The 16,204-nt window shown below is 41.4% G+C and overlaps 1 protein-coding gene across 1 annotated transcript in view; it reads left to right on the forward strand.

Moving 5' to 3' along the window:
• LOC139570592 (cadherin-23-like) overlaps positions 1-16,204 on the forward strand; it is a 587,919-nt gene that overhangs the window by 435,701 nt on the left and 136,014 nt on the right. The window contains exons 35-36 of the mRNA XM_071392575.1: positions 261-389; positions 11,085-11,312. Of these exons, the coding sequence (XP_071248676.1) occupies positions 261-389; positions 11,085-11,312 (357 nt within the window). The remainder of the gene's footprint in view (positions 1-260; positions 390-11,084; positions 11,313-16,204) is intronic.

A 16,204-nucleotide genomic window follows, 5' to 3' on the forward strand; every position in this document is an offset into this window, starting at 1 on the left:
TGCACATCTAAACAGAAGTAATAGTTACCAGTAACAGGATAAATAGATAGATACCTATGGTAATGGAAATCAATAATCAATGAACAGCAGCTTAGTGGTAGGAATAAATCTAAAACTATCGTTGCGTCTATAATGTATGCCCACCTGCTTACGCACATGTGTACATCTGTCTGTCTGTCTGTCTTTGTGTGTGATTGACTGACGTGTGTGTGATTGACTGACTAATGTGTGTGCATGTATGTGTGTGTGTGTTATGACAGGTGCGTGCCATGGACAGTGGCGTGCCTCCCCGCTACAGAGACCTCCCTCTAATCATCAACATCCTGGACGTCAATGATAACACACCCGTCATCGAGAGCCAGGGTGGCTACAATGTCAGCGTCAGCGAGGTGAGTCACTCAATCACACACACGTTAGTCAGTCAGTCAATCACATATACAACAAGATTCTCTGGTCTGATGAAACCAAGATTGAACTCTTTGGCCTGAATGCCAAGTGTCACATCTGTAGGAAACCTGGCACCATCTCTACGGTAAAGCATGGTGGTGGCAGCATCATGCTGTGGGGATGTTTTTCAGCCACAGGGACTGGGAGACTAGTCAGGATCGAGGGAAGGATTAATGGAGCAAAGTACAGAGATCCTTGATGAAAACTTGCTCCAGAGTGCTCAGGACCTCAGACTGGGGTGAAGGTTTACCTTCCAACAGGACAACAACCCTAAGCACACAGCCAAGACAACACAGGCTTGACACACATATGGAGAGTAATTTGGGCCGAGAAAGAGCCTACTGTAGATACTGATACCGATCACCAAGTTACCTAACATCTTAGTAAGTGCCTAAGATACCGTCATGAAATAACATGGATTGTCAATGGAGACACATTTTTTCTTAGGCGTCAAACTACTGACACGTTCACATCATGTACTTGTCACATGACATGTACACGTCATGTAGACATTGTGTTCACGTGACTCTTACACATCACGTGTCATATTTCAATTTATTATCTGACTATGAATGTCTTTTGAATGTCTACATGTAAATGCTATCTTATACGCCCAGTCTTATGACTAAGTCCGACAAAGACAAGTTTGTATCAGGTTAGAAAAAACACTAGCATATAACAAGAGACAATTCTTTAAACAGTAAAACACAAAACAGTATGACTAATGATGTAATTTTCTAAGACAACATCAAATAAGAAAAAATGAAGCACCCACCTAATTACCTAATTATCTTACCTTAAAAGATCTTATAAGACAACCCTATGCTTAGCATGACTAATGGACCGAGACATTTAATCAATTTAATAAAACTTAGCTAAAATAGGTATATTACAAATAACTGTAACATCTTCTTTTTGAAATACTGTATCAGAAAAAAGATCAGACTAGTTGAGATGCAGCCACCTGTGTGGATCTAGGCCTATTTCTAAGATCAATATGGACAGTGCCCTGTGCTGAAAGTTGAGCTAATTTACTAACAACAAGAGGGCTTTGTTGGAGCCCTATTCAATAAATAAGGGGTAGGCTTACCTGTTTGACAGATGCAATTATGCTATATTTAAGCAATAAGGCCAGAGGGGGTGTGGTATTTGGCCAATATACCACGGTTAATGGCTGTTTTTATGCGAGACCCAATGCAGAGTGCCTGGATACAGCCCTTAGCCATGGTACAGTGGTTGCTCATCTAAAAGTTTTGCGATTATGCTGCGGGACTTAGAGGTAATTTGTGGTTTAGTACGGTACCCTGCGTCACTACTTCATTGCTCCAGACCAGCAGAAGGGGGAGTTAGAGCACTGATTATGCTTTTGGGTCCCAAGGCGCTACTGTATCTCTAACTGACAATGAATGGGCGACATAAACCAAATAGAAACTGATCATTTGTATGACTTCAACATTTTATTATCCCGGGTGGCGCAGTGGTCTAGGGCACTGCATCGCAGTGCTAGCTGCGCCACCAGAGTCTCTGGGTTCGCGCCCAGGCTGGGCTGGGTTCGCGCCCAGGCTCTGTCGCAGCCGGCCGCACAATTGGCATAGCGTCGTCCGGGTTAGGGAGGGTTTGGCCGGTAGGGATATCCTTGTCTCAGTATGTAAAAAAAAAAAAAAAAAAAATATATATATATATATATATATATATATATATAAAAAAATACATGTAATAAAATGTATGCACTCTAATGTAAGTCGCTCTGGATAAGAGCGTCTGCTCCTGGCCGGTAGGGATATCCTTGTCTCAGTATGTAAAAAAAAAAAAATGTAATAAAATGTATGCACTCTACTGTAAGTTGCTCTGGATAAGAGCGTCTGCTAAATGACTAAAATGTAAATGTAAAATGTATTTCAAATAACTGAATGATGTGGATGAAGAAGATGATTGAATTTAGAACAATAGTGTAAGAATTGCTATTCCTCTGTCCTGCACGCGCACACCCATCAGTATTACTTACTAAAACATACAAAAATTACTTACTAAGGTTTTTATTCTAAGAGAAACTTAGACTACAATTAGGGTGTGGAAATGTAAGGATTATTTTGCTCTTACTGTAGTACTGTAGCCTACTCCCGACCGTCATGTTGTGCAGCACCATATTTTCCATTCCATCCTAACGGAAACTCTGAGGGTTGAATTTTTTTATTTTCTTGGAATAGAGAAACGATAATATTAATACAATTAACTAAGCTACATTTCTTAAAATCCCATATACTATGTTATTACAAAAAAGGTTTTAAATTATCTAGGGCAGCCAATATTGAAGGCTATCAAATGTTCCTCAAAGATGCCCTCTGGTGGTCAAACTAGCACTACCTAGCATTAATGGTAACAATGGCTGACAAATAACATGCCATAGAATGCTGTGGCAGCCCGCAAGATGTGCTGCAGTATTAAAACTTGTTAGGGCTAGTGTCCTTTTTCCTCAATTTCCGCCTGACTGACGTGCCCAACATAAACTGCCTGTCGCTCAGGCCCTGAATCCAGGATATACATATAATTGGTACCATTGGAAGGAAAACACTTTGAAGTTTGTAGAAATTTTAAAATAATGTAGGAGACTATAACACAATAGATATGGTAGGAGAAAATCCAAAGAAATACCAACCAGAATTGTTTTTGAGAGCCCATGCTCTTAGAATGGAAGTACAGGGAAATAATGATATCCTGCTCCCAGGATGCAATTTCTATGTCTTCCACAGGGTGTAAGCAGACTATGTTCAAGGTTTCAGCCTTGTTTATTCCAAAACGAGTAAGAAATATGAGTTTTAGTACTGGGACACACTCTTGGAAATTTGTGTTTGGGCTCGCGATGAAGACAAGACGCACCTGCTAATATTGGTTTCCTATTGAACATACTTCTTTCCGTAAGAAATATGATAGTTTGATTACATTTTAGGGTATCTGAGGAGTCAATAGAAACATATTTTGACTTGTTTTAACAAAGTTTAGAGGTAGATTTTCGGATTCCTTTCTCTGCATCTTGAACGAGTGGATTACTCAAATCGATGGCACCAACTAAACTGTCTTTTTGAGATATAAAGAAGGATTTTATCTAACAAAACGACACTACATCTTATAGCTGGTACCCTTTGGATGACAAATCAGAGGAACATTGTCAAAAAGAAATTGAATATTTAATTGTTATTTGTGAATTTATGAAACCTGTGCCAGTGGAAAAATATTTTGATGTGGGGCGCCGTCCTCAAACAATCACATGGCATGCTTTCACTGTAATGGCTACTGTAAATCAGACAGTGCAGTTAGATTAACAAGAATTTAAGCTTTTAACCGATATAAGACACTTGTATGTATATACATGTTTAATATCCTTAATTTTTATGATTATTTATTTGAATTGCGCGCCCTCCAGTTTCACCGGAAGTTGCTAGCGGGATGCCTTGCCTTAAGAGAACCACTGTACAGTCGTGGCAAAAAGTTTTGAGAATGACACACATATACATTTTCACAAAGTCTGCTGCCTCAGTTTGTATGATGGCTATTTGCATATACTCCAGAATGTTATGAAGAGTGATCACATGAATTGCAATTAATTGCAAAGTCCCTCTTTGCCATGCAAATGAACTAAATCCCCCAAAAACATTTCCACTGCATTTCAGCCCTGCCACAAAAGTACCAGCTGACATCATGTCAGTGATTCTCTCATTAACACAGGTGTGAGTGTTGACGAGGACAAGGCTGGAGATCACTCTGTCATGCTGATTGAGTTCCAATAACAGACTGGAAGCTTCAAAAAGAGGGTGGTGCTTGGAATCATTGTTTTTCCTCTGTCAGCCATGGTTACCTGCAAGGAAACACGTGCCGTCATCATTGCTTTGCACAAAAAGGGCTTCACAGGCAAGGATATTGCTGCCAGTAAGATTGTACCTAAATCAACCATTTATTGGATCATCAAGAACTTCAAGGAGAGCGATTCAATTGTTGTGAAGAAGGCTTCAGGGTGCCCAAGAAAGTCCAGCAAGCGCCAGGACCGTCTCCTAAAGTTGATTCAGCTGCGGGATCGGGGCACCACCAGTACAGAGCTTGCTTAGGAATGTCAGCAGACAGGTATGTGTGCATCTGCACGCACAGTGAGGCGAAGACTTTTGGAGGATGGCTTGGTGTCAAGAAGGGCAGCAAAGAAGCCACTTCTCTCCAGGAAAAACATCAGGGACAGACTGATATTCTGCAAAAGGTACAGGGATTGGACTGCTGAGGACTGGGGTAAAGTCATTTTCTCTGATGAATCACCTTTCCGATTGTTTGGGGCATCCGGAAAAAAGCTTGTCCGGAGAAGACAAGGTGAGCGCTACCATCAGTCCTGTGTCATGCCAACAGTAAAGCATCCTGAGACCATTCATGTGTGGGGTTGCTTCTCAGCCAATGGAGTGGGCTCACTCACAATTTTGCCTAAGAACACAGCCATGAATAAAGAATGGTACCAACACATCCTCCGAGAGCAACTTCTCCCAACCATCCAGGAACAGTTTGGTGACGAACAATGCCTTTTCCAGCATGATGGAGCACCTTGCCATAAGGAAAAGGTGATAACAAAACATCGATATTTTGGGTCCATGGCCAGGAAACTCCCCAGACTTTAATCCCATTGAGAACTTGTCATCAATCCTCAAGAGGCGGGTGGACAAAGAAAAACCCACAAATTCTGACAAACTCCAAGCATTGATTATGCAAGAATGGGCTGCCATCAGTCAGGATGTGGCCCAGAAGTTAATTGACAGCATGCCAGTGTGGATTGCAGAGGTCTTGAAAAAGAAAGGTCAACACTGCAAATATTGACTCTTTGCATCAACTTCATGTAATTGTCAATAAAAGCCTTTGACACTTATGAAATACTTGTAATTATACTTCAGTATTCCATAGTAACATCTGACAAAAAAGAACTAAAGACACTGAAGCAGCAAACTTTGTGGAAATTAATATTTGTGTCATTCTCAAAACTTTTGGCCGTGACTGTATATTGGCCATATACCACAAACCCCAGAGGTGCCTTATTGCTATTATAAACTGGTTACCAACGTAATTAGAAAGGTAAAAAGACATGTTTTGTCATACCCATGTTATACGATCTGATATACAACGGCTGTCAGCCAATCAGCATTCAGGTATCGAACCACGCAGTTTATAATTGTTGTTATTTCCTCCAAAAGGGACAGTCTCCCCTGATCATCTCAAAGGTCCCCCGTAACCCCAGTTTTAACTGACAGTTTACCCCTCTTTTGTGAATTGAATGAAAATCATGAAACACGGATAGACAGGAATGAGAAATAATTGTATATGTTTGTTTCTTTTTTATGGTTAACATTTTGTGGGAAGCCTACCTCTGCATCCATGAATACATGCCACTTTGTAGGCTGAAGGTCATTACACTTATGGTGTTTGTAATAGATGTTCCTTTCCAATCAAATGGTGGGTGCACAGAGCACTGTCCAGATGCTGGACTTATTTTGGAGTAGACGAACATGTGCATGGAACCAAGTTAACCTACTTTTTGAAGTGATTTGTTTGACAACCAGATGAAACATCATGACTGTTTGTGTTCATGACACATTTAACGGTAAAGCATTTTTAAAGTTAAATTTGGCCTACATGTCTTAACTATAAAACCCATTAAAAGAAATGTGTGCCATAGGATGTCCCAGTAAAAAAGTGACCCCCAAATGTCACGGTATAATTCACACTCCTGATGGTAATTTCAAGTGAATTTACTGCTGTATGCTTATACCCATATATAAAATCCTGACCTTGAATGCAAACATTACAACAATACTTTTGGAATTAATTTATGATTTATTTGAACAGGGAAATGTACCAAACCTGAGCTGAAGCATTTAATGCGTGGAACTATCATAATTGTATTTATTAAATCCATCTTGCATCGATTAAAGTTCAAAATGCTAATCTGGGTCTGTGCCCCACATTGGCCACCTCATTTAAAATGTTCTGATACGCCACTGATGTGAAAGTTAAATTACATAAAGGAATATAAGTTTAAATATATCCATGACATATAAACAGTAAAAAAAGAAACGTCCCTTTTTCAGAACCTTGTCTTTCAAAGATAATTCGTAAAAATCCAAACAACTTCACAGATCTTCATTGTAAAGGCTGTAAACACTGTTTCCCATGCTTGTTCAATGAACCATAAACAATTAATGCACATGCACCTGTGGAACAGTCGTTAAGATATAAACAGCTTACAGACGGTAGGCAATTAAGGTCACAGTTATGAAAACTTAGGACACCAAAGAGGCCTTTCTACTGACTGAAAAACACCAAAAGAAAGATGCCCAGGGTCCCTGCTCATCTGTGTGAACATGCCTTAAGCATGCTGCAAGGAGGCATGAGGACTGCAGACGTGGCCAGGGAAATAAATTGCAATGTCCGTACTGTGAGACGCCTAAGACATTGCTACAGGGAGACAGGACGGACAGCTGATCGTCCTCGCAGTGGCAGACCATGTGTAACAACACCTGCACAGGATCGGTACATCCGAACATCACACCTGCGGGACAGGTACAGGATGGCAACAACAACTGCCCGAGTTATACCAGGAATGCACAATCCCTCCGTCAGTGCTCAGGCTGTCCACAATAGGCTGAGAGAGGCTGGACTGAGGGCTTGTAGGCATGTTGTAAGGCAGGTCCTCACCAGATATCACAGGCAACAATATCGCCTATGGGCACAAACCCACCGTCGCTGGACCAGACAGGACTGGCAAAAGTGCTCTTCACTGACGAGTCGCTGTTTTGTCTCACCAGGGGTGATGTGCGTTACAGGGAAGACATCCTCCTCCCTCATGTGGTACCCTTCCTGCAGGCTCATTCTGACATGACCCTCAGCATGACAATGCCACCAGCCATACTGCTCATTCTGTGCGTGATTTCCTGCAAGACAGGAATGTCAGTGTTCTGCCATGGCCAGCGAAGAGCCCGGATCTCAATCCCATTGAGCCCGTCTGGGATCTGTTGGATCGGAGGGTGAGGGCTAGGGCCATTCCCCCCAGAAATGTCCGGGAACTTGCAGGTGTCTTGGTGGAAGATTGGGGTAACATCTCACAGCAAGAACTGGCAAATCTGGTGCAGTCCATGAGGAGGAGATGCACTGCAGTACTTAATGCTGACTGTTACTTTTGATTTTGACCCCCCTTTGTTCAGGAACACATTATTCCATTTATGTTAGTCACATGTCTGTGGAACTTGTTCAGTTCATGTCTCAGTTGTTGAATCTTGTTATGTTCATACAATTATTTACACATGTTAAGTTTGCTGAAAATAAATGCAGTTGACACTGAGAGGACGTTTCGATTCGTGCTGAGTTTACAAGATAATTGACAATTGAGTATCATTAAATAAAATATAAAAATGTCTAATATAATGTTGAGATTGAGCCGCCACTCATGCGTGTATCGCTAAAATCAATCGTGAACTATTTCGGCCTAGGTATAAAGCGATCTATATGATGCTTTATGTTATTAAAAACTAGCTGAAAAATACACAAGAAATACGCGACTCCGATGCATATGGTGATATATTTGATTCGTTGGACATTCTTCTGGCCTGGCGAATACAAGCTCTGAAAAAATACCTACAGGGGGAAAAAACAAGGTTTTACTTGGTTTTGTTACAGAGAAAACAATCAAGCATTTTATCTGGGCAGTTTACTTTCAAATGCAGAGATAGGCTTAGTTAATTAGTCTACATGTCTAGCTACATACAGGTATATATTTATATTGACCTACCTCTATATTTCAACATAGCATACTGTATATAGGCTATATAAAAACCATGCAAATAAGTGTATGAACTTACATTTATTCTCTCTGGTAGCCTAGGCTACTGTGTACTAACCCTGCATCATATTGCATAGGCTATTAATACATGCATGGATGGAGGACATGCATCCATTTGCTTAAGCCCTACTTGTCCTTGGCAAACATGATCGAAAAGTGATAATCAAATCATGGCACTACCATCTGTGTGATAATGAATTCAGTGCATCATTGTCTATCAATATCGGAAAAAGGCTTATGCTTTCCATAAGACCACTGTAAGTGCACAATCAGCTTATACGCCCATGGGTAGGCCTATATGGTACAACATTTTGTTAAAAAGTGGGGTTAGAATGGTTTTAATTGAAATTTTTGGGGGTCAGCAATCTGCATAAAATGCATTGTAATGTCAAAAGTAGATTTTGTTTTCTTCATTTTTAAAAACTAATGGAAAATATAACATGCCTGTATATTAGCCTATTAAAAGTTGCCTTACAGGAAAATACATAGCGATTTCTATGAAATTCCATCTGAAAGAGAGCAACTCTCATTTGGGCTTTTCTGATCCGCGGATCTGACTCATTATTATCTCCCCCGGAGTTGGTAGTGGTTCTCTAAATGACAGAGAACATAGGGTAAAACCCCTTGGTTTACGCATCTTTGAAGTTCAGACAGTAACAGTAGCCTATAATTTGGAACAGTAACTGAAGTCTGGACACTGACTGTAGGCCTCACATGAAGCCTATTATAATATTAACTTCTTTAGAATTAACTGTTTCTTGCAGTAAAATGATAGACCAAATGTTAATTTGTCACACCCACACACAAGTCAGTCAAGTCAGTCACTGCCAGCAGCATACCACCCTGCATACCACTGTTGGCTTGCTTCTGAAGCTAAGCAGGGTCGGTCCTGGTCAGTCCCTGGATGGGAGACCAGATGCTGCTGGAAGTGGTGTTGGAGGGCCAGTAGGAGGCACTCTTTCCTCTGGTCTGAAAAATATCCCAATGCCCCAGGGCAGTGATTGGGGACACTGCCCTGTGTAGGGTGCCGTCTTTCGGATGGGACGTTAAACGGGTGTCCTGACTCTCTGAGGTCATTAAAGATCCCATGACACTTATCGTAAGAGTAGGGGTGTTAACCCCGTTGTCCTGGCTAAATTCCCAATCTGGCCCTCAAAACCATCATGGTCACCTAATAATCCCCAGTTTATAATTGGCTCATTCATCCCCACCTCTCCCTTGTAACTATTCCCCAGGTCGTTGCTGCAAATGAGAACGTGTTCTCAGTCAAAATAACGGTAAAATAAAATAAATAAATAAAAAATCAATCACATACACAATAATACACACACGAACACTCCTCTTCAATGGCTGTGTGATGTTGCTGGATATTGGCGGGAACTGGAACACGCTGTCGTGCACGTCAATCCAGAGCATCCCAAATATGCTCAATGGGTGACATGTTTGGTGAGTATGCAGGTAATGGAAGAACTGCAAAATATTCAGCTTCCCGGAATTGCGACATGAGGCTGTGCATTATCATGCTGAAACATGAGGTGGTGCAGGCGGATGAATGGCATGACAGTGGGCCTCAGGATCTCTGTGCATTCAAATTGCCATCGATAAAATGTAATTGTGTTCCTTTTCCGTAGCTTATGCCTGTCCATACCATAACTCCACCACCTTCATGGGACGCTATGTTCATAACGTTGACGTCAGCAAACCGCTCGCCCACACGACGCCTGCCATCTGCCCGGTACAGTTGAAACCGGGATTCATCCGCGAGGAACACACTTCTCCAGTCTGCCAGTGGCCATCGAAAGTGATCATTTACCCACTGAAGTCAGTCACGATGCCGAACTGCAGTCAGCTCAAGACCCTGGTGAGGACGAGCACACAGATGAGCTTCACTGAGACGATTTCTGGCCGTTTTTGCAGAAATTCTTCAGTTGTGCAAACCCACAGTTTCATCAGCTGTCTGAGTGGCTGGTCTCAGACGATCCCGCAGGTGAAGAATGTGGAGGTCCTGGGCTGGCGTGGTTATACATGGTCAGAGGTTGTGAGGCTGGCTGGACGTACTGCTAAATTCTCTAAAATGACATTGAAGGCGGCTTATGGTAGAGAAACTAACATTACATTCTCTGGCAACAGCTCTGATGGACATTCCTGCAGTCAGCATGTCAATTGCATGCTACCTCATCACTTGAGACATCTGTGGCATTGTGTTGTGTGACAAAACTGCACCTTTTAGAGTGGTCTTTTATTGTCCCCAGGACAAGGTGCACCTGTGTAATGATCATGCTGTTTCATGCTTCTTGATATGCCACACCTGTCAGGTGCATGGATTATCTTGGCAAAGAATAAATGATTACTAACAGGGATGTAAACAAATTTGTGCACAACATTTTAAAGAAATAATAGTTTTGTGCTTATGGAAGATTTCTGGGATATTTTATTTCAGCTCATGATACATGGGACCTACACTTTACATGTTGCATTTATATTTTTGTTCAGTGTAGTTGAATTACATGTAGTGGAGCTACTCCCCAACACTTGTAGGTTCGATCCCTTCAACCGACTTTCGGACATTCTGTCGCCCTACCCTTTCTAACCTCTCATGCTGTACTGCCTGAATACAAGCCCCCAAAAATATGAATGGAGAGTGGAATTTCACTCTGCTTTAAAAACAAATATTTACTGTACATATAAAAGATAGTGTATTACTCACATGATGCTGATAAGTTATTGTCTGTCTGTCTGTCTGTCTGTCTGTCTGTCTGTCTGTCTGTCTGTCTGTTAGAATGTGGGAGGCGGTACGTCCATCCTGCGCGTGGTGGCCACAGACCGTGACATCGGGCCCAACGCCATGCTCTTCTACTACATCACCTCGGGTAACAAGGACCTCACCTTCCGGATGGACCGCATGACCGGCGAGATGGTGACCCGACCATCCCCACCTGACCGCGAGCGCCAGCAGGAGTACCGGCTGATCATGATGGTGGAGGACGACGGCACGCCGTCACTATCGGTGAGTTGGAGAGCAGGGTTATTTCGGGATCAAAAAGAGGCTTAGTTGCTGAGCATGGCAGGGGGCGTGGTAATGAGCGTGATCGGCCGTTGGAGTGGATACATTTTAGAGATTTATTTTGAGGCCCTCATCTTGGCACTGTCGATGTTCTTTTGAATTTCGACCGTAATTCCCTGCAATTCTACGAATTTCTCCATGTAACAAAAACATTTTTGGTGCAGTTTAAAAGCTAATTTCCTGTAATTCTTCACATTTTGCCATGTAGCTGAGAGAAAATGTTGCAGTTTTAAAGCTAATGTCCAGCGATTCTATGCATTTTGCCATGGGTAATGCTGTTTTCTGTTGCTCAAACATAATAACAAGGCGACCCGAAAAAACACTTAGGCGGTCCATCCAAGGATTACATTGGCAGAAAAATCCCTGAGAGAGTGTCAGAGGTTTGAGGTCAAAATTGGAAGGGGTAGGGGCTGAGACACAAGTTTAAGGGTGATGTGATAACTTGAATTGGGGCTGCAGGTAGCCTGGTGGTTAGAGCGTTGTAATAGTAACCGAAAGGTTGCAAGATCGAATTCCCGAGCCAACAAGGTAAAAATCTGTCGTTCTGCCCCTGAACAAGGCAGTTAACCCACTGTTCCTAGGCCATCATTGAAAATAAGAATTTGTTCTTAACTGTTCTTAACTAGTTAAATAAAGGTCAAATAAAATTGGACATGGGAAATGTTCAGTAGGCAAGTGTTGCGTAACGTTGCAGATAGAAATGTAATGAATCGAGCCATCTACATGTCAGAGAGGCATGATTGTTCTACATTGACATAATTAGATCAGAATCACCTCTACTCAGAATATTACTTGATGATATGGTGCTGCTGGTGATATACAACATTTAGAGACAGAATACAGACAAAGAAGTTTTAACAAGGTTTGCATACTGTAACGATCGTCTTGAGGAGAGAGATTGGACCAAGACGCAACGGGTAATGAAGACATGATGAATTTATTAAACAAGACGAAAACGAACTACACTTGATAATTAACAAAATAACAAAACGACGTAGACAGACCTGAACTGGAAAAACGTACATAAACACGCAGAACAGGAATAGACTACACAAACCGAAACAGTCCCGTGTGGCGCGACAAACACAGACACGGAAGACAATCACCCACAAACAAACAGTGAGAACATCCTCCCTTAATATGGTTCTCAATCAGAGGAAATGAATTACACCTGCCTCTAATTGAGAACCATATCAGGTAACCCATTAACCAACATAGATACACATAACATAGAATGCCCACCCCAACTCACGCCCTGACCGACTAAACACATACAAAACAACAGAAAACAGGTCAGGAACGTGACACATACATTATATACAGCTAGGTAGAGTGAGCATAAAGCTGTGGTCACCTTTTCTGAGTCAAGATCACTTTGAGTCAAAATGCAAGACGAGATCTACCATTCATCAGAAGCAAGCCATCAGTCAGCTGTGTGTCACAAGTAATACAGCAAATGATCTATTACCAGTGTTATCATATGCCAAAAATTGTCTGTGCTTGAATTGCCCTGCCAATGTTGTTCTTCTCAGACCATTTCAAAAGGATATTTAAACATTTTAGGTATATGACCACACTGCTATTAGATCATTTGTTGTATAACTTGTGAGGCACAGCTGAGTGAGCATAATACAGTTGAAGTCGGAAGTTTACATACACTGAGGTTGCAGTGATTAAAACTCATTTTTCAACCACGCCACAAATTTCTTGTTAACAAACTATAGTTTTGGCAAGTAGGTCAGGACATGTACTTTCTGCATGACACAAGTCATTTTTCCAACAATTGTTTACAGACAGATTATTTCACTTATAATTCACTGTGTCACAATTCCCGTGGTTAAGAAGTTTACATACACTATGTTGACTGTGCAGCTTGGAAAATTACAGAAAATGATGTCATGGCTTTAGAAGCTTCTGATAGGCTAATTGACATGATTTGAGTCAATTGGAGGTGTACCTGTGGATGTATTTCAAGGCATACCTTCAATCTCAGTGCCTCTTTGCTTGACATCATGGTAAAATAAAAAGAAATCAGCCAAGACCTCAGAAAAAAACATTGTAGACCTCCAAAAGTCTGGTTCATACTTGGGAGCAATTTCCAAATGCCTGAAGGTACCACGTTCATCTATACAAACAATAGTACGCAAGTATAAACACCATGGGACCACGCAGCCGTCATACCGCCAAGGAAGGAGACGCGTTCTGTCTCCTAGAGATGAACGTACTTTGGTGCGAAAAGTGCAAATCAATCCAAGAACAACAGCAAAGGCCCTTGTGAAGATGCTGGAGAAAACAGGTACAAAAGTATCTATATCCACAGTAAAACGAGTCCTATATCGACATAACCTGAAAGGCCGCTCAGGAAGGAAGAAGCCACTGCTCCAAAACCGCCATAAAAAAGCCAGACTACGGTTTGCAACTGCACATAGGGACAAATATCATACTTTTTGGAGAAATGTCCTCTGGTCTGATGAAACAGAAATAGAACTGTTTGGCCATAATGACCATCATTATGTTTGGAGGAAAAAGGGGGGGTCTTGCAAGCTGAAGAACACCATCCCATCCATGAAGCACGGGGGTGGCAGCATCATGTTGTGGGGGTGTTTTGCTGCAGGAGGGACTGGTGCAATTCACAAAATAGATGGCACCATAGGATAGGAAAATGATGTGGATATATTGAAGCAACATCTCAAGACATAAGTCAGGAAGTTCGCAAATGGATCTTCCATATAGACAAGCATACTTCCAAAGTTGTGGCAAAATGGCTTAAGGACAACAAAGTCAAGGTATTGGAGTGGTCATCACAAAGCCCTGACCTCAATCCTATAGAAGATCTGTTGGCAGAACTGAAAAAGCTTGTGCGAGCAAGGAGGCCTAAAAAACTGATTCAGTTACACCAGCTCTGTCAGGAGAAATGGGACAAAATTCAACTTATTCCCAACTTATTGTGGGAAGCTTGTGGAAGGCTACCCGAAACGTTTGACCCAAATTAAACCATTTAAAGGCAATGCTACCAAATACTAATTTAGTGTATGTAAACTTCTGACCCACTGGGAATGTGATGAAATAAATAAAAGCTGGAATAAATCACTCTACTATTATTCTGACATTTCACATTCTTAAAATAAAGAGGTGATCCTCACTGACCTAAGACAGGGAATTTTTACTCTGATTAAATGTCAGGAATTGTGAAAAACTGAGTTTAAATGTATTTGGCTAAGGTGTATGTAAACTTCCGACTTCAACTGTACCTCTTTTGCTGCTGCTGTGTCGATGGCCTCATCTCCTGAGATTGTATTGACCTTTTTAGACATTCTTTCTGTAGATCTCAGGTCTAAATCACTTGACGAGAGGGATAATGTGTCTTTGCACGAACTAGGTGTCGAACAGCCTGCAGGAGAGAAGTATTAGCACAAACAATGGATCAAAGCAATCAATCTATACATTCTTGTTATTTTATATCATTATGAGAGACTAGAAAAATACCTTTATCAAGATCTTTGATTGTGAAGCACAGGTCTGGATTTGCATCAATCAGATCCAGCAGGACATCCTCTACCACCTTAGTTTGGGAATCATCAAAAATTTGTATTTGTTTTGCAGAGGGCAGTCCAAACCTATTTTGGACTACAAAAAAGAGAGACTAGTCAGAATACAGAGAGAGAGATAGGCCACCTAGGAGGCAACATAATGGGTCTGACCCAAATCATGCCCAAGGGTTCAATTAAGAAAATACTTAAGACAATTCATATATTCACCTTGATTGATGAAATCTTCATAAGAGAACCCAGGCAGCAACTTCATGAACCTTTTGCATTTTTGGTATTGGACCTTCACCAACATGTTACACTGCACTCCTGCAAAATGCAATTACACACAATGTCATGTTTAAGTAAAATTTGGTTGCAAACATTTTATGGTGTAGCTGTACATATCGAAAAAAATCATACAAAATGCCCTCTTATAACCTCTCCCCTTTGTCATCCCTGCAGTGGATCAATCATTTGTTCCAAATGCCACTTTAATGATGCAACAGGTGTCTGCTGCCTGCGGATCTGGGGCTTGGCAAGGCAATATTCCAGTGAAATCAACCAACCAAACTAGCTAGCTATCGAACTAGCTACAAACAGTTATCACCACCAATCAAATCTAAAGGAAAGAAAATGGCCAATACATTTCAAGCCGTATTGGCTTGAACACAACATCTGATCTGTGATTAACAACAAGCACACACCATAGATATGACCGAGGACTAAATGACAGAGGACAATCCTATCACGTCTGGCCATGTGCGCTAGCTAGCTAACATTAGCGCTAAGTTACAGGATGTTGAGGTCGGTGTTGTAGCTAGTTATATAGCTAGTTAGTTATCTAGCAATTTTTGGCCAGATGTGATAGGGTTATATGCGTTTTGAAGAACAAATTAGTAGATATTAGCCATGTTGTTACCTTCACTTCCTGGCTAGTTACATGCTGCACCAAACAAGGCTCAAATTGATCACACTAGGTCACACCCCAATTAACACCATGCACCTGCTGCACCACTAATGGTAGTTGGCCTCGTGAACTCAACAAGCACATGGTTGAAATCAACTAACGGTACAGCCTAACTCTGATCATTTTGGACTTCGATTAATTTTCTTATATCAAATAATTTGCTAATTTTAGCGAACCAATGAAGTTGATACAAAGTTCCCGCTAACATTTAGCTAGATAGCCTAGCCTGCTAGCACAGTGGATATGGGCCAATTCTGGCTGAGTGTCGGGACACTTGGCTGAGAGTCAGACTCCTGTGTAGTATTTTAGTATTTTGATACTTTGTGCAAGGCAATTGA

The sequence above is a fragment of the Salvelinus alpinus genome, chromosome 3 (assembly GCF_045679555.1).
Source record: "Salvelinus alpinus chromosome 3, SLU_Salpinus.1, whole genome shotgun sequence".
NCBI lineage: Eukaryota > Metazoa > Chordata > Actinopteri > Salmoniformes > Salmonidae > Salvelinus > Salvelinus alpinus.